Source organism: Hippocampus guttulatus, chromosome 11 (genome assembly GCF_054856545.1).
Source record: "Hippocampus guttulatus isolate MCC_2025c chromosome 11, RoL_Hgut_1.0, whole genome shotgun sequence".
Classification (NCBI taxonomy): Eukaryota; Metazoa; Chordata; class Actinopteri; order Syngnathiformes; family Syngnathidae; genus Hippocampus; species Hippocampus guttulatus.
The window spans coordinates 5,628,120-5,648,351 of NC_141271.1; the positions used below are offsets into that span (position 1 = coordinate 5,628,120).

The 20,232-nt window shown below is 42.9% G+C and overlaps 1 protein-coding gene across 1 annotated transcript in view; it reads left to right on the forward strand.

The window, feature by feature from the left end:
- Window positions 1-20,232, forward strand: part of LOC147197869 (aryl hydrocarbon receptor-like) — a 52,261-nt gene that overhangs the window by 16,603 nt on the left and 15,426 nt on the right. The window contains exon 3 of the mRNA XM_086123348.1: window positions 9,943-10,052. Coding sequence (XP_085979474.1) covers window positions 9,943-10,052 — 110 coding nt within the window. The remainder of the gene's footprint in view (window positions 1-9,942; window positions 10,053-20,232) is intronic.

Here is a 20,232-nt window from a genome sequence, read left to right on the forward strand (position 1 = left end):
ACTGACCAGTGAGGGCTAACATGCTGCCAGGGGGCATAACAGACTTCTGGAAACTAAAAAGAAGAAGGAAGAGTAGTTGTAATACGATTGCTCGAAGTAGTAGTAGAAATAGCTCAAACCATTTTGCGCTTATCTGGAATACATTAGGGCGGCCCCTTGGTCGACTCGTTCGTGCGTTGGACTCGCAGTGCAGAGGTGCAGGGTTCGATTCCGGCTCTGGTTTTCCTGTGTGGAGTTTGCATGTTCTCCCCGTGCCTGCGTGGGTTTTCTCCGGGTAGTCCAATTTCCTCCCACATTCCTAAACATGCATGGCAGGCTGATTAAACACTCCAAATTATCCCTCGGTGTGATTGTGAGCGTGAATGGTTGTTCGTCTATGTTTGGCTGACGATTGGCTGGCAACCAGTTCAGGGTGTCCTCCGCCTACTGCCCCGAAGACAGCTGGGATATGCTCCAGCACGCCCCCGCGACACTTGTGAGGATGAGTGAATCAGAAAATGGATGAATGTATGGAATACATTGTGGTTGAAGAATCATCTTGTCATTTATATTGTTGTGAATGACTTGGGAGACACGTCTTACAAACACACAACAGAACCAGTTACTCCTCTTATTTGTGTCCATCACCAGCTATCCGAGGACCAGCCAGATTTGGTGTCTACCGTACACGTTCGGATTTGTGACTGCAAATATTGACCTGGATTTTAAACATTTCGCATTTTCGACCCTGACTATTTCCTGAGCAGATCAAGGAGGAAAATCATTCTTCACATACTTCGCACCACAGAATAACGGTTCAGAATGGTTCTATAGACACATCTAACAACACAATGTTAGTGACAATGTCAGTGTAAGTAAATGCTACGCCACTGTCCAGTCGCAATTATTAGCTTTGCGTCTAAGCGGCATGGAAGCTGAAGCCAGCTTAAGTGTGTTTAGTTTCAACTCTGGGAACAGCCAGTAATCCAAAATCAGACGACCTCCAAAAGGTCTGCAATGTTTCGTAATGGGTCAGGAGATCCGATAAGTATTTGGGACCTAAACCATTCACATGTTTTAAAGTTTGATTCTGTGAGAAACTGGCAGTTAGGAGATCCAGATTCAGGAAATGTTAGTTTTTCGTAGTTGGTACTTTTTGTTGATGTTACTTGTTGATTTTGTTTCTTTGATTCTGTGGTCCAGTATGCAGGATTCAAACTGCTTGCCCTCCAGGTGCAAATATCACATCCTGAACCACTTTCACCCCTACAAAATGCAGTCACATTGACAAACAAAACATTTGTAGCACTGAGTGAGTTTTGTTGTATCTGATGTGGACCAAACAAGTGACTTCCATGCACCAAAATGAAATACATCCATTCAATTATTATTTCTGGAAAACAACATTTTTGTATGGTGTTGGCGTTTTGGGTTAACTGAAACATATGAAGTATATAATTTAGTTTATAATTAATTCAATAAATATAAATCTGTCAAATAATTAAAACATTTTCATTGTGTTTTGAATAAAATAAAAATAATATATATATTTTTTGCTGCTAAAATTCCAGGCGACTGGAATGCCAGCAATAAACATAAAAAAACACATTCTTTGCAATTAGCACCAAGCCCTACTCAACATCTAAATAAGTCTGCAGATTCCAAACAAATCAGCTTGTGAGCTTCTTGCATTAAAACAGCAGCAAACTAATGCATGCCTACTTTGTCCTGTGGCCTACATTTTCAAATCTGGCTTGCAGCCACGGTCCGATTGCAGTCAACTTTAGTGAACTCAGGGATTTATTTTTGCATTTTGACACACATTCCGACATGTTTTGTCTCCGGACATTGGATTTGGAACATTTGCCATAATTGTCTGAATGGTTCTCTATTATTGTGACCCGAGAAATACTCCTTGGATTCTGAACGTTTTTTTTTTTTTGGAGCATCGAAAACATTTTGGTCACACCATGCGATTTCCATCCAATATGCAATTGTTTTGGTCTGTGTGTGCAGGGCTCATCTTGTGATGGCCCCTGTCACTGTTCATTGCCAGTTCAGCCCTGCCTTTATTACGCTTAATATGGCGGGTTAATGCTGTCCAAATATAGCAGTGTTTCATGATTCGGAGCGCTACTATTGTTACCTAATGTGACATGAAGCTGGAAACATACAATATGCGATGTAAACAAACAAGTCAACTCTCCACAAAGAGAACAGCGGTTGAATTATGTATCGCTTTTTAGTGTCTAAGCCACAGATGCCACAATACTTCAAAACAAAACATCATTCGATTGTCCACTGAAACTAGCCTATCAAAAAATACTTCCTTCATGACCAATAAGTGAAAGTGCAGCTATCTTCATTCTGAAACAGCAGCTTGTTGATGTTGCGCATCTGAAGTCGAAGTAGATTTTGTTAAATCTTCTTTGGCTGCGTTGTGTGTTTTTGTTATCAAGCGGCATGCTGGAACAACGCCAACGTGACATGTAGGGATTGGGGAGAGAATTGAAGCAGCACAAGCCCAGAACATCCCTGCTAATCCCGGTGTAAATAGCATGATGGGACAAATTGAAAATGGTCAAATATTTGGTAAATATTTGCAGTTGCTTGATGTTTTTATTTTGACATCAACGGCTAACCCGGGACGGCGCTGGCTCGGGATGACGCCATGTGGCTAAGCTTCATGCTGGAGGCTGTGTGAGCAAAGCCAAGATGGCCTTTTCGACAAAAAAGTTCAGTGCTAGCAGCAATGCCTTACAGGCCTTTGTTTTTCAAGCAACATTTTCGCTAATGTAATCTATACTATAAAAAGATTTCTGCAAATCCACCAGTAATAAGGTTTACCATTTTTAGCTATCAAGTAGACACGGAGTATTCCACGTGAATCAAATGTTTTATATGGATGGATGGGTGGATGTTATTTTTGATATTAATCATGATTACATCATTGTTCTGGGTGCAGTCAGTATTTGGTGTGACCACCATTTGCCTCTGGCAGTTCAACATATTGATTGAAAAAGGTTGTTGATTGTGGCCTGTGGAATGTTGGTCCATATTGTCATTCCTCAAGAATGATGGATAGAGTCGGGCAGCCCGGTAGTCGGCTGGTTAGCGCGTCGACCTCACAGTGCAGAGATGCAGGGTTCGATTCCGGCTCCACCCTTCCTGTGTGGAGTTTGCATGTTCTCCCCGTGCCTGCGTGGGTTTCCTCCGGGTACTCCAGTTTCCTCCCACATTCCAAAAACATGCATGGCAGGCTGATTGAACACTCTAAAAATTTGTCCCTAGGTGTGGGCGTGAGCGTGGATAGTTGTTCGTCTCTGTGTGCCCTGCCATTGGCTGGCAACCGGTTCAAGGTGTCCCCCGCCTACTGCCCGAAGATGGCTGGGATAGGCTCCAGCACCCCCCGCGACCATTGTGAAGATAAAGCGGATCAGAAAATGGAGGGATGGATGGATATTATTACTAGGGCAGCCCGGTGGTCCAGTGGTTAGCGCATCGATGTCACAGTGCAGAGGTGCATGGTTCGATTTCGGCTCCGGCCTCCCTGTGTGGAGTTTTCATGCTCTCCCCGTTCTTGCGCGAGTTTTCTCCAGATACTCCAGTTTCCTACTACATTCCAAAAACATGCATGGCGTGTTAATGGAACACTCCAAATTGTCCTTCGGTGTGTGTGTGAGCATGGATGCTTGTTCGTCTGTGTGTGCCCTGCGATTGGCTGACAACCAATTCAGGGTGTCCCCCGCCTACTGCCCGAAGACAGCTGGGATAGGCTCGAGCATCCCCCGCGCCTCTTGTGAGGATGAAGCAGACTGGAAATAGAAATATTATTACGAAAGAAAAGTGAAGCAAAAGCAGGATGCATACGTGCACCCAATACTGCTATCTACAAAAGGTTTCTTTAAGAGAGAAGACATTCGGGTTGTGTTTCCCATTTTTGTTTACGTGTCAGGTTCGACGTCAATTTGTCAAATTGCTTTTTGGCACTAACTTCAAAGCAGCAAAGTAAAAAAAAAAACACACACACACACACTTGAGTATTTATGAATGTGTATCATAATTAGTATTCTTTGTTTGTGCTTTAACCACACTGTTGTGAAAACCATGTTGGTCAGCTTAGTTAGTTTAAGCATGTTCTATTAATAAAGTTTGACTGAGTGAATTGAAATATATTCCGGGGTGGCTGTCGTAACTGTTTCTATTTTCCGATGCCTTAATTATTTAAAATAAAAAACAAGTTCACCTGAAACCGAGCGACTGCATTATATGTTAGAAAATTAAATAAGCCCTCTATTTAGTGGAAAGTCAACATCATCAAGGACAAACAATGAAACAATGAAAACAAAAAGCTCCCGAAGGCAGCTGAAGTCGGATGAACTGTCTGATTTCAGGGCCACTGCTTATCTGTCAGCTTTCATTTTATCAATCATCCGAGCACACGTCAAAGCTCACGAAGTCTTCCTTGTCATCCAAGCACAGTAATTATGATATCAATATTTGTGCATTCATTTTATTCAATCAGGATCACTGTCTGACCGTCATCAGGCACTAAGCTGCATTTGTGTTTGATAGAGGCATGTACAGATGCGGTCGCCTCAAAACGAGGTCACAAAGGACGTGGAAAATAGATGGAAAAGTTCCATTCTAATATGTTTTTGAAATGCTTGGTTGATTGGCCACTGGTGTGGAATAAGTACCTAAATCTGCCGGTGTGAGTGTAATAAGGCCGGTGTTGACATACAATTTAATTTTGTAAAAAATAAAAATAATAATGAAAGCACCAAAATAATGCTTGCAGTTTGCATCGCATGTGTTTTTCAGCTTTGCCTTTGTGACTTTGATTATTGTCTGTGTCTTATACTGTCAAGTGTGTCCTTTCAAAATCAAACCCTTACAATGGAAATGATTGCCTTTGCGCTTTTATGGGTTAGCTTTACCTCTTTCGTGGATCATTTTTGGAGCGCGGAGAAGGAAAGCAAAGACAAATATCGTGAGGACACTCATGTCGCGTCATTTCATACGAGGTCACTGGGGTCTTTTTCCATGTATGTTCGTTGTTTTTGTGGCACCCCGTTGATGCTAAAATGAGCCCTTTTGCGAACAGCAAGATATTCCAAGCATTTCACTGGAAACACCCGTGGGTAGACTGCTGCTGTGCCACATGTATGTTATGGAAGCGGGGAATGTAAATTTTTCATAGCGGACACTTCTGCCCACTGAAGCTTGCTAACGAGATCTGCTCTTTGTCCTCCTCTGGCCATTCAAGAGGCTTTGTGCCTGGCCCACATTTAACATTCAATCCCAGCCATTTTCACTGGAGCAACCCCCTCTATCCCAGTGTTTTACTAGATTTTGACTGATCTTGCAAGGCCCACAGAATATTTGGTTCTCATGCTATATAAACATGGAGTCTACCAAAATAAAGTTTGGACTCTCTTCTTTCAGCAGAAAAAAAATGTTTCTATCTTTTTCCATTCTTCAGCAATCGGCATTACAAAATGGCTAAGTTTCATGAAAATGGCGATTCCTGGGCAAAAAACGGAGAAAAATAACTTTGTAAAAGCATACATTTCAAGCATGTGAGGCACCACTGCCACCTACTGGTCGCTTTTTTACATGATTTACAATGCAAACGTCTTATTCTCATTCACACATTGCATCAGACCCTCCTCCTCTCTATGACGCAAAAAAAAAAAGACTTAGACGTACAAGTACTGTACGTCCTTGGTAGGCGGGGCCTAATTTTAAAAAGATGTTCAAGTACGTCTTGTGGAATGAAAGAGTTAATAGCAGTATTCAGCTACTGGTCATGCTGCTGAATACCTGCGGTTTATGACGTGCCGGGCAAAAAGATGACAAACATTAGGATATTCATAGGAATATTGCACTTTATTGAACTGTGTACAGCTCTCTCTGAAACATTTATGTTTGTGCATGCAAACACTTTGTTTTTCTTCTTTCTATCCCCCAATTTTGCTGCTGTAGACTGTAAATTTCCCCAGTGTGGGACAAATAAAGGATATCTTATGAATGCTATTGGAACATTTTGGAGCCAAAATGAAAATGACAGACAGAATATTCAAGATTGAAATGAGCTTGTTTTAAAGGATAAAATAAGCATGTACTGTAGTATTTTTTCTCCACAGGTCGCAGGTGACTTAATGACATATCTGTTCAGGTCCAAGAATGACAGAACACATTTCTATTTTTAACCCCACTGAACTCAGGAGCGGGATAATTAACACTGCTCATCCTGCCTCCCTCTACTGTAGGGCCAACTGCGAGGAAGCTTTTGATGCCATGACAACCGCTTGCACGGTTAGGGACTTGCATCAGGGCAGTAAAAAAAAAAAAATCGCGAAAAGTTAACTCGCACCTCACCTCAAAAGAATGTGTAAAAAAAAAAATTGTTGACCAGTGTAACTAAACAAAATCGTCATTCAAAATACACCATAACTAATTGGCAAGTCGCATACAGGAGGTGCAGAGTTTCATTCCCTTTTGCTGCACGTTATTCGAAGCTGTTGTAGATGAAGCGGGAGTGATCCGAAATCTCCGATGATCAGATGACGTCGCCAAAATTACAAATGTTGCAACTCTCAGCCACGGCATGCATGACAAAATCAGTCATGTTTGCTACAAGCTAAGTTTGAAAAGCAACTATGTAGCTTTCCAACAGCTGAAGGTTCGTCTGTTGGCGACTACTTTATGGCGAGTTGACCAGCAGTTATTCACAGTCACCCCTATAGGCATCTTAGATTCTTCAAGGAAAACTCCTCGCCGGAGCCATGTTTTGAACGCAGGACCTCTCAACTGTGAGGCAGGGATGCTAAAAACTAACGCAGTATGCACGCCATCTGAAATTTCTGATTGGAAATTGGTCAACTTAGAATAAAGGACTAACCGAATGACTGTTTCACATGAATTAAAATTCACAAGATGAATATGAACGTAACTTGGATGCTCATAAATGAGGTCTCCACATTGTGAGACAGTAGGCCTAATTGATCATGAGGTGATGTCATGAGAAAGAAAGCAATGGGCTAACACTTTAATCTCTGACCCCTGCAAGGAACACCGTACCATGACCCATGATGACCTCTGACCTGGCGGCTTGTGGGTGGGGGAGTGACGTATGACATGATGGGCCAACGAGGTTTTGGGTCAGTTCTTTTGTTGTCTGCAAAGGAGGGTTAACAAGGAGTCCATGTGTGAATGGCGGGGTGGGCTTCTCAGCTATCATATGGACTTGCTGCGACAGAATGCTCCTTCACACGGGACACGGCTTTGGTCTGACACCAATGACCTTATTCTCAAACAAACTGCATGTGACATAATCCAACACGCTTGTCAGCCAATGGCATGGGGAGTTATTGTTCATACTAACTTGTTGCCGTGATTGCCTCGTTATGACTTGTGGACTCTTGTGGCAAGAAACCCATCACCGTAAGCGCATTTTAGCCAGCCGTCGTCCAAAAGAAAGTCATTTTTAGAAAAGGCAAAATAGCAAGGGAAGTGTATAAAAAGGGGATATTATGCATGTGGACTGACAAAAATGCTATGCAACCTATTTTGGTAGATTGGCACCTGTGCGCTCGGCGAAAAAATGTGCTTCAGTAACTTCAGTTGAGTTTCTTGTGTTTGGGGCCATGATGTGGTTCTCTGGACACTCCAGTGCACTGAGTGCCCTCGCCCCCGACTCATCTGACAGTTCTGAAACAGAAAGTAGTCTGCCCTAGACACAGAGCCAGACAATTCTCAGTGCTGTGGCCACAGTAGAAAAACACCTCAGTGAGAGGTGTCCAGAGGTGACCGTGCATGTGTTCTTATACAGTATACAGTATGTGCATTTTATTTCATGAAACCATGACTGTGGATGGTATGATAAACAATTACTTCTCAGCCATGTTGTTGATTTGCTGTGGTGTGTAAGCAATGATTTTGAGTGACGTGAGTAACTGTAAGAACATTCTTTACTTTGAACAGATTTCAGAATTTGCAATCAGATCGATTGTACATTTACTCTTTAAATATCAATTAATATATTTTTTAAATTGTGAGAGAGTTTCAAGGGCTCGAACAATTGGCTATTGCATCCATGTGAAAATGGCAGAAAAATCACAAATCAATCAAAAATCTACCCGAGATATGAGGGTGGCCGGTGGGGGAACAATGGGTGTCCTCATTGTGGCTTCATTGTGAAATTACATTTCATCACCGCTATTTTAGGACAGTAAAATATACTTCACCATAGTAACAGCACCCAATTTTGTTCATTTTGAAACAATTTGGACAACTTAACACAAAAAAATATAGTCAAGTCAAGTCAACAGTATTTATAGAGCACTTTCAAACAGCCATCGCTGCATACAAAGTGCTGTACATGGAGCAATTTAACATGCACAATAAACAGTAAGACAAATCGGTAATAAAGGCGGTAGAAAGCACCAAACAGTAAAACCAAGAACAAATCTAAGTCATGCTGAGTCGAATGCCAAAGAATACAAGTGAGTTTTGAGGAGGGTTTTGAAGATGGGCAGCGAGGAGGCTTGCCGAATGTTCAGTGGGAGGTCATTCCAGAGAGAGGGACCAGCAACAGAAAAGGCTCGATCCCCTCTGAGCCTCAGTTTAGTTCTTGGTACTTCTAATAAGGTCTGGTCCACAGACCTGAGGCGCCGGGCAGGTGTGTAGGGGCGGATGAGCTCAGAGAGGTAAGGTGGCGCGAGATTATTCAGAGATTTGAAAACAAATAAGAGGATCTTGAAAATAACTCTAAAATGAATGGGGAGCCAGTGAAGGGATGCCAGAGTAGGAGTTATGTGCTCCCTCTTACGAGTACCAGTCAAGAGGCGAGCAGCGGCATTCTGGACCAGCTGAAGGCGCTTAATGGAGGACTGGCTGACTCCAAAGTAAAGGGCATTGCAGTAATCGAGCCGGGATGTGACAAAGGCATGAATTACTGTCTCAAAGTGTTCATGTGAGAGGAGAGGTTTTATTTTGGCCAGCTGTCTAAGGTGAAAGAAGCTGGATTTAACAACGGCACCAATTTGCCGATCGAGTTTGAAATCACTGTCCAGTTTAAGGCCCAAGTTTGAGACTGTTGACTTAAGATAAGGAGACAGGGGGCCCAAGTCTACAGGATGGAATGTACAAGGGCCACTGGGACCAAACAATATCACCTCTGTCTTCTTTTCATTGAATCTCAAGAAATTTTGTCAATGATAGAGATCATTTCTTATTGTATTAGTCCTTCACCTCCCTTGTCTTTCTTTTTTGGGTTTGTGGCGATCCAGGGTCAGCCGAAAATCTCATTCGTCTGCGTTTATTCCAGTATTTCTATCAGTCATCACTCCACGAGCAAAAACGGGAGTCTGTCAGTGACGGACCGATAGCCCTTCCGTCAGTACTGAAAGACAGGTGTAAATGCCCATTTCTGACATTCTGTGTGCACGTAAAAATTGTCAAATAAAACAATCAGGTTCCACAACGCTACGATGAAACTGTCTTTTGAACAACTGTCCTGGGTGGCTCTCATCCACAGTGAGCTAGGATCAGCTTCATCTTACCTGGATCAAAAAATGTTTGCAATGAATAAATGTGAATCATTCTCCCACGATGAGATCTCAAGTACTACTATAAACATTTTACAGTGATGAAAAAATTAATAATGCGGGTGACATCTGATCAGTGACTCGGAACAAAATGTGGGTACGCCAAACACTTGTGTGTAGAGGAAAGTCTTCAGAATTTTGAATCATTCATGATGAATTCATATTTTTTTGTAATATTAAACATTTATTATGGCAAGTCCTCATCCAGTTTGAAAACACAGATTTGTATTTGGGAACTAAACAAGCAATGAGCCAAAGTAGACTGGCTTTCGCATCCTGAGGATCACAGGACCCAAACCGCCACCACCACCCCTCTCCAACCCAGCTTCATATTCTTCTCTTTCCACAGTCGCCCTGACGAACCGGGAGAGAGTCACTCCAGTCACCCTGAATAATGCCGACGGAAAAACAGCAGGAGCTGTGGAGGCCAAGATACCTGAAGGAGAACTTTTGCTGCAGGTCAGTCAAGACGTAATGTAATCAAAGCATTATTTGTTGACAGCGTCACTGAATCTGAACAACTGTCATTGTGCAACAACTTGTCTCTATCTTCCCCATGTATTTTTCAATCTCTAAAAAGTCCTCAAAATTCTATTGAGGCCATCTATTCGGACGCCAAAACTCTCGCGGTGGCTTTTCACTCAACACATCTGGCACTGTCTGGTGTGCATTCATGCAACAACACTGCACTGTTTTGTACACTTGAATAGTCCGCTGCTTGTTGACCGAAATATTTCTAAACTGAACCTGCACTGAAGCGTTCAGTGTTTGAGATTGCTTATAATGACCTGCATCTGTTTCTTTGTCAGGGGGAAAATACAAAATTATGACTCGTCCAGTTTTGCAGACATTTTTTATGACAACGTCAAAGAGAAAGCCATTAAAATGTAGAGTAATTCCATCCATTTTCAAAACTGCTTATCCTGTTTAGTGTCACGGGGCTCTGGGATTCATCCAATCTTATTTTGGGTGAAAGGCAGACTCAAGCTGAGACTGGTTGTCAATCACATGTGTCGGGGCTTCACACGTCACTATTCCCTTTGGTAAATGAAATCATCGTTTCGAAAACTGCATTTTGTATGTCCTTGGGTAGTCTCTGTGTGATCTCAAAATTGGTTTGATCAACTGAAACCTTTGTGTGTGGCAAATATGCAAAGAACACAGAAATCAGGAAAGGGAAAAATACTTTTTCATAGCATCCATCCATCCGTCCATCCATTTTGCTATCCGCTTTATCGTCACGGGGGGTGCTGGAGCTTATCCCAGCCGTCTGCGGGCAGTAGGCAGGGGACACCCCGAATTGGTTGCCAGCCAATCGCAGGGCACACAGGGACGAACAACCATCCACGCTCACACTCACACCTAGGGACAATTTAGAGTGTTCAATCAGCCTTCCATGCATATTTTTGGAATGTGGGAGGAAACCGGAGTACCCGGAGAAAACCCACGCAGGCCGGGGAGAACATGCAAACTCCACACAGGGAAGCTGGAGCCGGAATTGAACCCGCTACCTCCGCACTGTGAGGTCGACGTGCTAACCACTGGACCATCGGGCCGCTTTTTCACAGCACTGTATGATGAATAATAACAATAAATAAATGACTACCTTTCTAAATTTTATCTACCAAGAATGCTGGCATATTAGCTAGCTACATTTATCACTACATCATAGCCCTTCCTGTGTCGTGCTCTTATTCTGACAGAGAGAAAGACAAAGCGCACTACTTTCAGTAGCGGATGTAGTTGACGATCTATACACTGTAACGTTAGCAACGAATCAAACTTTAAAACACTCTAAAAATGCATTCTGATGTCACTCACAAGTTCTACTACTCACTTTGTTATTGTAGCGCACAACTGACTGGAATTTATAATCCGGTAAACACGCTACCGATTTAGTCGTCTCTGCCCTTCAGTGCACATGCACAAGCCATGTAAACTGGACTGCTAATAAATACCTGTATACAAATCCGAATCAGAATCATCTTTATTAGCCAAGTATGTAGAACACACAAGGAATTTGTCTCCGGTATAACACGCTGCATTAGTATCATCGTAAACAAGGACATGACAAATAGGTATGGAAGGACATTTCGTAATGTAAGTGAACCGTAGTGCGGTGGTACCACCCAGTGACAACTGTGAGACAATGTGCAAAGTATCAAGCAGAGCTAAAGGGATCAGTGGTAGAATACAATACTATGAGAGTTTGTACAGTTGGTTCAGAAAATCATTGAACCATTTTAGAGTGACCAGTCGCAGTATTTGTTGTACAAGAAGAGTGACTACGTCAGTGACTGTTTAGGGAGTTAATGGCTCGAGGGAAGAAGCTGTTTAAGTGTCTGCTGGATTTGGTGCGCATGGATCTGTAGCGCCTGCCTGAGGGGAGTAGCTGGAAAAGGTGGTGGACAGGGTGCGGGGGATCCAGGAGGATTTTCCGTGCCCTTGTCTTGATTCTTGCAGTGTGCAAGTCCTCAAGAGTGGGTCAATGATTTTTTCCGCCGTCCTAACTGTCCGTTGAAGTCAGATTTTGTCCTTTTTTGTGACGGCCCCAAACCAAACCGTGATGGAAGAACACAGGATTGATTCGATGACTGCCGTGTAGAACTGTCGTAGCACCTCCTGTGGCAGGCCATGCTTCCTCAGCAGCCTCAGGAAGTACATCCTCTGCAGGGCCCTTTTCAGGATGGAGATGGTGTTGACTTCCCACTTCATGTCCTGGGAGACTGGGATTCCCAGGAACTTGAAGGTCTCGACGGTTGACACAGGGCAGTTGGATAGTGTGAGGGGCAACTGTGGAGAAGGATAAACATAAAAATAATCGATAATTAAGGCACTTCAGGTATAGAGATGAACATATTTTTTCCTAACAATGGATGAATTTGGGGCCTATTCTCCAGGCTGTTGGTCTCTCATTAGCATAGAGACAAGTCCCAGTCTTCACTTGCTGACACAACCAAAACACATAATGAAGAAAAACATTTTTCAATTCGGGCGCGCAACATCAATGCCTTTTCAGAGATTAATGTCAGAATGTAAACAATGCTGGAGACTGTCACTCCGGACGTTTGTTTGAACATTTGACTGTGCTAATCAGTGTCTCACCATGTGCTTTCTACTAATTGGTTGATTTAATTGAATGGGACACACCCTCAACCTTTGATCAGTCATTTTTCAAATTTTATCTCAGAGGCTTTCTCAAAAGTGACGGGTTAATAAGGGTTCAAAGGCGACCTGACATTTTGCCGGCTTCGGCAGCATCCGAAGCGGAACGGGAAGTGTGAAGGTGAGGGGGGTTTAGTTGACCACCTGACACTCATTTCTCCCACCCTGTTGTATTGTAAGCAATTGTCAACTACTTTTTACATTACACTAGACACTGACTTTGTCACAAATCAAATGACTTGAATAGAATATTCCATTGCAACTCTGTCTGTTTGAAGTCACACACAATCTAAGACAGGGATGTGCAGCTGGGCAAAAAGAGAAACATTATTTTTTTAAAAAATGTATTTCCTCCAAAAATACTATAATACTGATGAACATGCAATACAGTATACATTTTCCATGAAAAACAGGCAAAAATCCAAAATGTAAAAAAAATAAATGAATCCAAGAATATGTGAACACACGGGTGCTGAATGGCGAGTATGCAGAGGTCGACTGCATTTGTAATATGATCAATCACCAGTAGATGGCAGCTATGTCTTAGTTGACCTTACAATTGGTCTTCTACTGCCCCATGAACATTATCAATATCAGAAAGAAAAAGATCTAAAGCATTATATTCTACTTTACACCCTTTAAATCTGATTGACCTACCATGGAAACGAGACACGGCGGTAGGGTCAATGTCACTTCACTGATGGAGCTAGCTGGCGAGCTTACGCTTGACTTTGGCCGGCCGCTAGCTTTTGCCTGGCAAGTCTATCTTCGTCGTTTTAACGTTAACTTCTTTGTGCAAATTCTGTATTTTCTTTTTGCACGCTCCACGTCACGTCATCGAGACATTTCCTCGTCTCATACCAGCCACTCAGTGTGACTGACCTGCCCCAAGCTATTCTATTTACAAAATCAGAGGTCTGATCTGGACAGGTCCCCCCCCCCCCCCCCCCCCCCCCGTCTTACATGGGCTCCTAATGTCATCTGGGTTCTGGTGGACAATGCCCTGCACTACAACCTAAGTCGACCTAATATTTTTGTGCAAAATTGGAACGATATGAAAAACAGTACCTCAACAGTTATTATGCATTTTTGAGTGAGATCATTTTTGTGAAAAAATGTACAAAAGGAGTTCTTGTACTTAATGTTGGTTTCTTGTTCAGCATTTTTTGTACCGTCTTTGAATGGTACTTTTCATGCAAGAGAGTCCTTTGCACTGGAAACAAAACATATGCCCATCGCTGGATTTGGAAATATCGAAGGATACTGTTCTTGTATTTAAAATGTGGTGCATCTTTATTGAGCCGTACAGGATTCTATGAGCTCTTTTCCACGTGGCCAAACGTTTTGTTATACAAACCATCTGGCACATCAGGTTAATTAAATCCGTCTGATGTGAACATCTGCTGGAAGTCCAGCCTCAACTTTGCCCCAAATTAAATATTATTTAAAACTCTACCGAATATTGGCCAATCTTAAACATGGCACAAACATTTCAATGATACTATACAACTAAAACACTGTAATTATTTTGTTTGTAAATGCCTTTAAATCTTGTATTTTTAATGAATATGATATGTGTATGAAATGTGCGACATAAATAAAGCTGGTTTGCCTAACAAGGCATTAAATTTGGCCATACCACTGTATGTTGACATTGATACTTCCAAAAAAGGCTAAACAGAGTGCATCCAGGCTCGCTTCATGGCCGTTTTGTACTGTATGTGTGATTGGATGGAGTGAAAACTCAGTGGCTGCCAGATCGCTTTTGATCTGCTGGAGTCATTGATTTTCCAGTCCAATTCCTCCCAATGTGCACCACACTGGCATTCCAGGAGGGGAAGGAGACGCCTGCCCTCCCACCGCAACACGATCGTACCGGGGGAAGTTTCGTTTTGTCGTTATAGTCTGCAATCCTTTGGGCTCGCTTGTAATTAAACATGAAAGCTCATATGGAGAAGCGGGCTCGGTCAAGAGGTTACCATTCCAAATAGGGGGCCTCTTCCTGTTTGCTTCTGGTTTATTTGTGAAAACAATCTTTTTGTTTGTTGCTTATCATTTTGTATATATTTGAACTCCAGAATGACGCGATGACTTTAAAGCATGAGCTATAGCTATGATTATGCCAGTGGTCCAGTTTAGCTTGGTTCACAAAATGGTTTGTACTGGTAAAGCCTGTTTTACCACCACAATGTAGGCCATTTCTGCAGCAGCCACGAACAGTGCAACATCGCAGCCTATAAGTCGGCAATAAAAAGGATAATTGCCGCTCGAAGCAGTGCTGCATGTGCAACACAAACATCATAAGAATCCAATCCCCATTGTTTTCTTCGTAGTCCATTGTCGTCACATAAGTGACAATTTTTTGTTGGCCCATCAATGGTCAGCAGTGTAAAACCAGCTTCACCTGACACGAACAAATTATACTGAGTGATTACGACCTGCATGCTGATGAGTGCGAATGTTAACAATGGAACTCGTTAAAAATGTGTATTTGTCCAAATTCCACACATTATGTCTTTCAGAGTACAGACTCCAGTCTACTTGGTGCTAGTACTGACCAATATAAGTAAAAAGAGGTTCACCTGGACCCCAATGTAAGAAGGGTGAAAAGTGGGAAAGTAAGGAATAGATATTTTGGGATTTTTAGGAGACAAAGGAAAATCCTTAGTGTAGTGAACGCTGCTGTACAGTACTGCTTGCTGGAAACACAGTTAGCTTTAAATGGTTGAATCAAAATTCACGACTGACAAAAATGAATGAAATATTACTTCAATGACACAAAGTAAAGGCGTCAGTCCACTTGTGGTAGGACAACTATTCTCCCCCTTTCTCTCTGCAAAACCTTTCCCACAGAAAATAATCAAATTTAACATACCCTATTTTCCGCATGATATGACGCGCCTAAAAGCATTCAATTTGTAATGCCATTTGTAGTCGTATGTCGGTGTTTGTGACTAGTTCTCATAGCTTTGTTACAGCCGCAGCAGTTGTGAAGGCTCTATAAATAAAGCTGTATTGCATAATGTATTCCCTTTAGTGTACCACCATCTAGTGGATGCACAGCGCAACTGCAGCCACGATTGTATCTTCTATTCTATGCACCTTACAATGCAGTGCGCCCTATATATGCAAACAGGTTTAAAATAGGCCATTCATTGAATGTGTGCCTTATAATCCGGACGCGCCTTACCATGCAGAAAATACGGCAATTCTATATTTATCACAAAGTAACTGCTTTAATCAGTTTAGTGGCCACTGATGTGAAATTCCCAGCTTTGACATTTGGGTGTTGATGTTTATCGTGGAGGAAGTGTGACAGGTCATTTTGGTCACTCTGTGAATGTGGTGTGTGTGTGTGTGTGTGTGTGTGTGTGTGTGTGTGTGTGTGTGTGTGTGTGTGTGTGTGTGTGTGTGTGTGTGTGTGCGTGTGTGTGTGTCCAAAAGAATAACAAAGTCTCCAGCATTAGTCACTTGCTCAACCCCGCAGCCGCCCCTGGCCTGTTTTGGGAGCGAGATGCCTGGGCTTCTATGCATGTTAGTGTTGACATTTTTGTGTGTTTGTTGTGACCTGTTTGTTTACGGAATGTTGGTAAATGCAGAAAGGGCACGTGCGCACCAGGTGAGCTGGAAATATCACCGCTTCTATTCACCTAACAGGCTTTGTCTTTCCTTCTATTTTTTTACCTGTTTTTGCAACCACGTAGGTTTTTAAGGTTAATGTCAGGTTTAGCCTTATGCCATAGAAAATATTCCAATCCAAACTCTGGACACCAATGAAAAAAGAATAAAAGTTTAATTAAACATGGGAGCACATGGAGTGAACAATAACAATGGGGTAAAAAACAAAACAAACAAAAACCAACAACAAATAGAAAAGGTCAATGTGTTGCCTGTAAAAGACGCAAAGTAAAGAGTATTACCGAAGGACGGAGCCGCGGCTAAAAGGAGACGACAAAAACAATAAATCTAGTGTCGTGAATGGGTATACTGTCTAGACCCCGAATACAAGACGACCCCCACTTTTTCAGTCTTATTTCAATGCAAAAAACACCGTCTTATATTCGGGCCAATACGGTAATATCAAATCGGACCTTCAAAACAGAAATCAAGATGATTTTCCTGTAAAATAGAGAAAAAAAACAATAGGCACACTAGAGTAACTAACTAGACAGATGGAGGTGAGCAATTGAAATAGTGCAACGTCTCCTTTCCGCCACAGCTGCACTTATCATCCCATTGATTGGCAAATTGAAAGCAGGTGTGTGACAAGGAACTTCCGATCACCCAGTCTGGTGTCTCACCAATGAGACTCTGCTCATCTATTCCAAATGACCAGTCTTCTGGAACGGGATTGACTCTCTTGCACTCTGAGTTGCCGACTCCGAAATGGGCCAAGCAGGCAGGCGCACAATGAGGGCTCTCTAATGTGGCGTTCGTCGGTACCACGTAGCCCCCAAGGACCACATGAATCGTTCGCCGGGCTGTTGCACCACCAGTGATGGGACATGGTGAATTTCTCAGAATGCTGTGGAAGTGTTCGTTTGAAAATGTAAATACTGGCTGAGATTTTTTGAAATCAAGTGTTACATATTAGGGTTTATCTGTATCTTCATTGTGAGAAATCATACACATGATCAACTCATTCATAATAAAAGCCAATATATAAGCCAATAAAATACAAAAAATGATATGAAAGTGGTGGCCCGGTGGACCAGTGGTTAGCGTGTCAACCTCACAGTTCAGAGGTCGTGGGTTTGATCCTGGCTCCAGCCTCCCTGTGTGGAGCTTGCATGTTCTCCTGTGTGGGTTTTCTCCAGGTACTCCGGTTTCCTCCCAAATTCCAAAAACATGCATGGCAGGCTGATTGAACACTCTAAAATTGTCCCTCGTGTGAGTGTGAGCGCGGATGGTTGTTCGTCTCTGTGTGCCCTGCGATTGGCTGGCAACTGGTTCAGGGTGTCCCCCGCCTACTGCCCGAAGACAGCTGGGATACGCTCCAGCACGCCCCACGACCCTTCAGAGGATAAAGTGTTTCAGAAAATGGGGGGATGGATGGATGATATGATTAAAAGTAATTTGAGAAAACTTGTTAATTTAGAAGTATCACTGTCTATCATATAGTAGTAGCCTTTCACACTAATCAGGAGCCAAGAAGTTGCTCTCAGTTCCAAAAATTTGGTGACCCTTGGACATAATTATTGTCCTTGGCTCTGTGCCTGTACCCTGAGATTCACCCCGGAGGACAAGAGGGGAGACTTTCTTCTGCTTTTTTAGTCTGGGAAAGGTCCTGACTGTTGTTTTGGGGGTTCTTAAAAAAGAGGGTGCTGTTCTTCCACGCGGGACTCCCTTGGTCTGCTAGGGAGCTTCAGCTTCACCCCCCCATCCCAATCAGAACCTGAGTGTTGCTTTAGATTTCACTGGATGTGGCGCTGTTGACATTGACTCGGGAAGTTGTGGGTCAATGGGCAGAATACTTTGCAGGCCTCAATTCCACCGAGACGCTTTCCATCGAGGAAGTAGAGTTTGGGAACTCCCAAGTGGGCTCTCCTATCTCCAGGATTGAGGGCACTGTGGTGAATAAAAAGCTGCTCATGGCAGGGCCTCAGTGGTTAATAACATCAGCTCGAAATTGGTGAAGGCTCTTACGTAGTGGGGTCTCTGCAAAATCATATGGACATTGGGGACAGCACCTCTGGATTGGCAGACGGTGTGGTGGTCCAACAACAGGGAGAGCACGCATAGCTTCCATGGTATGGTCCGTTGCAGGGTTCTGGAGAGAAGGGTCTGTTGGATATTTGAACCTCGTAGGAGGAGCAGTGTTGTTTCCGTTCTGGCTTTGGAACTGTAGAATAGCTCTACCCCTTGAGCAGAGCCCTCAAAGGTGCCCAACCAATCTACTTGTGTTTTGTGGACTTTAACAAAGCTTTTGACCGGGTTCCCTGGGGACCTCTGTGTGGGGTGCTTGTGTCTGGGTTGCAGGACCCCCAAATATAAAAGCCGAAAGAACAAGAACAGGAATACAAGCAGTTGGAATGAGCTTCTTCGTGCGTGTGTGCGTGTGTGTGTGTGTTGTGCGTGTGTGCGTGTGTGTGTGTGTGTGTGTGTGTTGGGGGGGTGGATCCGTGTGGGTGCATTGGATGGTGCGAGGATTTTTCTTTCCTGGACTAGGTTCTCGTGCTTGGGTCCTGGTAATTCTTTGGCTTCTGTGACTTGGAGGCTTGCAAACTTTGCATTGGTGAAAGGTTGGCTGCATAATCTGAGGTGAGCCAATCTTATGATATAATGTTGGTTGGACCCATAACTGTGTTTGCAGCCAAATGGTTGCATTTATGGACATAGCAACCACCTTCATGTTTCTGCCTGTTTTCGTGTGTGCCGTTTTGCCTTTGTTTCTGTTTTATCAACGGTTTTGTTTTCGTATGCTTTATTTCATTTTTTTGGTTTTGTTTTTGAGCTTCAGATAAGGTTCAGTTAGGTCACAACACTCACACTAATAGTATGATATATATATTAGTATAGTATATTATATATAATAGTATCATAATAGTATGATCGAAAAAGAGAAAGGGGATGGATGGACGGGTGTTTGAATGGTTTTGCTGCCTGGACAGGTTGCCATTGCGAATTATAATACTGACACAAGATGCATTTGATAATTATTATATCATCGTCGTCCTCTGAAAAACGCATATTCCATTTTTGTCATTTTCTTTAAAAAAAAAAACGATTTATGTGAATGGGATGTCCAAGGGACAGCACGGAGGTCGACTGGTTAGCACGTCCGCCTCGCAGTGCAGAGGTCGTCGGTTCGTGTCCCTCCTTGGCCTTCTTGTGTGGAGTTTAAATGTTCTCCCTGTGCCTGCGTGGGTTTTCTCTGGGTGCTCTGGCTTCGTCCCACATTCCGAAAACATGCAAGATAGATTGATTGAACGCTCTAAATTATCTCTAGGTGTGATTGTGAGCGCAAATAGTTGTTTGTCTATGTGTCTATGCCCTGCGATTGGCTGGCAACCGGTTCAAGGTGTCCCCCGCTTTCAGCCCAAAGACATCTGGAATAGGGTCCAGCATTCCCGCAACCCTTGTGAGGATAATCGGATTAGAAAATGGATGAATGGATGGACTAATGCAGGGGTGTGCCCATTACGTCGATCCTGATCTACCGGTAGATCTAAGACAGGTCCCAAGTAGATCCGAGGAGTGTCGAGGAGAAAAAAAACAAAACAACCAGTTGTGTCTTTGTACATGTTAGTAATATTTTTTTGGTGTTAATGTACACTGCACCCTAATCATCTTATCAGTCTCATTTTCACCCAAAAAATATTTTAAAAATAAAATAAAGCAGGTAAATCTTGAATTTACGATGGCGCATGATTACGTCACCGGATGTTGTTCGCGTTCAGCAGTCTGCAATTGCAGCTTGTGATCAGAGCTGTTGCGCTCTATCTTTTATCGTCATGATTCTCATTCAGAGTTT